The sequence below is a fragment of the Bison bison genome, unplaced genomic scaffold (genome assembly GCF_000754665.1).
Source record: "Bison bison bison isolate TAMUID 2011002044 unplaced genomic scaffold, Bison_UMD1.0 scf7180017864371, whole genome shotgun sequence".
Taxonomy (NCBI): Eukaryota; Metazoa; Chordata; class Mammalia; order Artiodactyla; family Bovidae; genus Bison; species Bison bison.
Window position 1 is genome coordinate 15,252,024 of NW_011494943.1, and position 1,110 is coordinate 15,253,133.

Here is a 1,110-nt window from a genome sequence, read left to right on the forward strand (position 1 = left end):
GGCCCTGACTCTTCAGGGGCGGAGCTGGGAGGGAGGCCGGCGCCAGGAGTCAATCGGGTAGGGCCTCTTTGAGGAGCTTCTGCTCTGTCCCAATGGACTGTGCCCTCGGCCCTCTCAGACCCGGTTCAGGTACCAGGGGGCCAGTCTGGACATTGCCAGGCCGTCTCTCTCAAGCAGGGGAGGAGAGGAGGAGCCGAAGGGGTTGTTAAAGGCCTCAAACGGTCTTCTGCTGAAGGTTTCTTTCCCGATCTGACCATTGGACTGGACTCGGGCAATGGTATGGACAGACCTTTTGCCCATCCTTACCAAGTGCCCTCCAACTGAATCCCAGTGCCCATGCAGAACTAGTGGCAAGCCCATCCGGGACCTGGTACTGGCAGTGTAATAAACAAGGAATATGCAATGAGGTGCTTTCTTTAGAGGCCTGAGAGCTCTTGGCATACAGATACTGCTTGGGAAAAGAACAGATTTAAAACCACATATTAGCAAGTGACCACTGATAAAAGTGTCTGAGTACTGGTTGAAAATGAATACAATAGAATAAGCAGATGGGGATGGGGTGAGGTTTACTGAAAGAGCCTTCTTGGAGAGGAGTGGGAGGAGACCACTGTTCACTGAGCATCTTGGTGAGCTTGAAGCTTTGCAGAGGGTCCAACAGCCAGTTTGGAGCCATCCTTGGAGGGCAAGCACTCAATAGGGCATGCACCTTAGGCAAAGGCTGATGATGGAATCAGTGCAAGGGGCTGAGCTTGGAGGTGGGATAAATGATAAAGACCCTCAGATGCCATTTTGCACATCTAGATTTAACTGATGGACAACCAAGTTGTTAAGTAGTTAGACATGAAGGAAATATTCCAGTGAAAGCAACTTTACAGTGGAGGTCCAAAGAAAGAAATTTTACAACGGCGGGTGGGGGAGGGAGGACGGACAAGGAGGCTCAGTGAGAGTTTTGCTGGAGTCCAGGTGAGAGGCTTGGTTTCCTGGGCTGGTTGTACCTTTGCCATGCAGAGCCACAGTGCCTGATGCGGATCTCGTTGGCCACTGTGGCTGGGGGATGGGAGGGCTGCAAGTGTGGCCTCCTGGGGGGGGGGGGGCTGAGTTGTCCTGGCT

The 1,110-nt window shown here is 52.9% G+C and overlaps 1 protein-coding gene across 1 annotated transcript in view; it reads right to left on the bottom strand.

Annotated features, from left to right (window-relative positions):
- Positions 1-690: 690 nt before the first annotated feature.
- ACE (angiotensin I converting enzyme) overlaps positions 691-1,110 on the bottom strand; it is a 41,912-nt gene continuing 41,492 nt past the window's right edge. The window contains exons 37-38 of the mRNA XM_010856560.1: positions 996-1,079; positions 691-706 (exon numbers count right to left, since the gene is read on the bottom strand). Of these exons, the coding sequence (XP_010854862.1) occupies positions 691-706; positions 996-1,079 (100 nt within the window). The remainder of the gene's footprint in view (positions 707-995; positions 1,080-1,110) is intronic.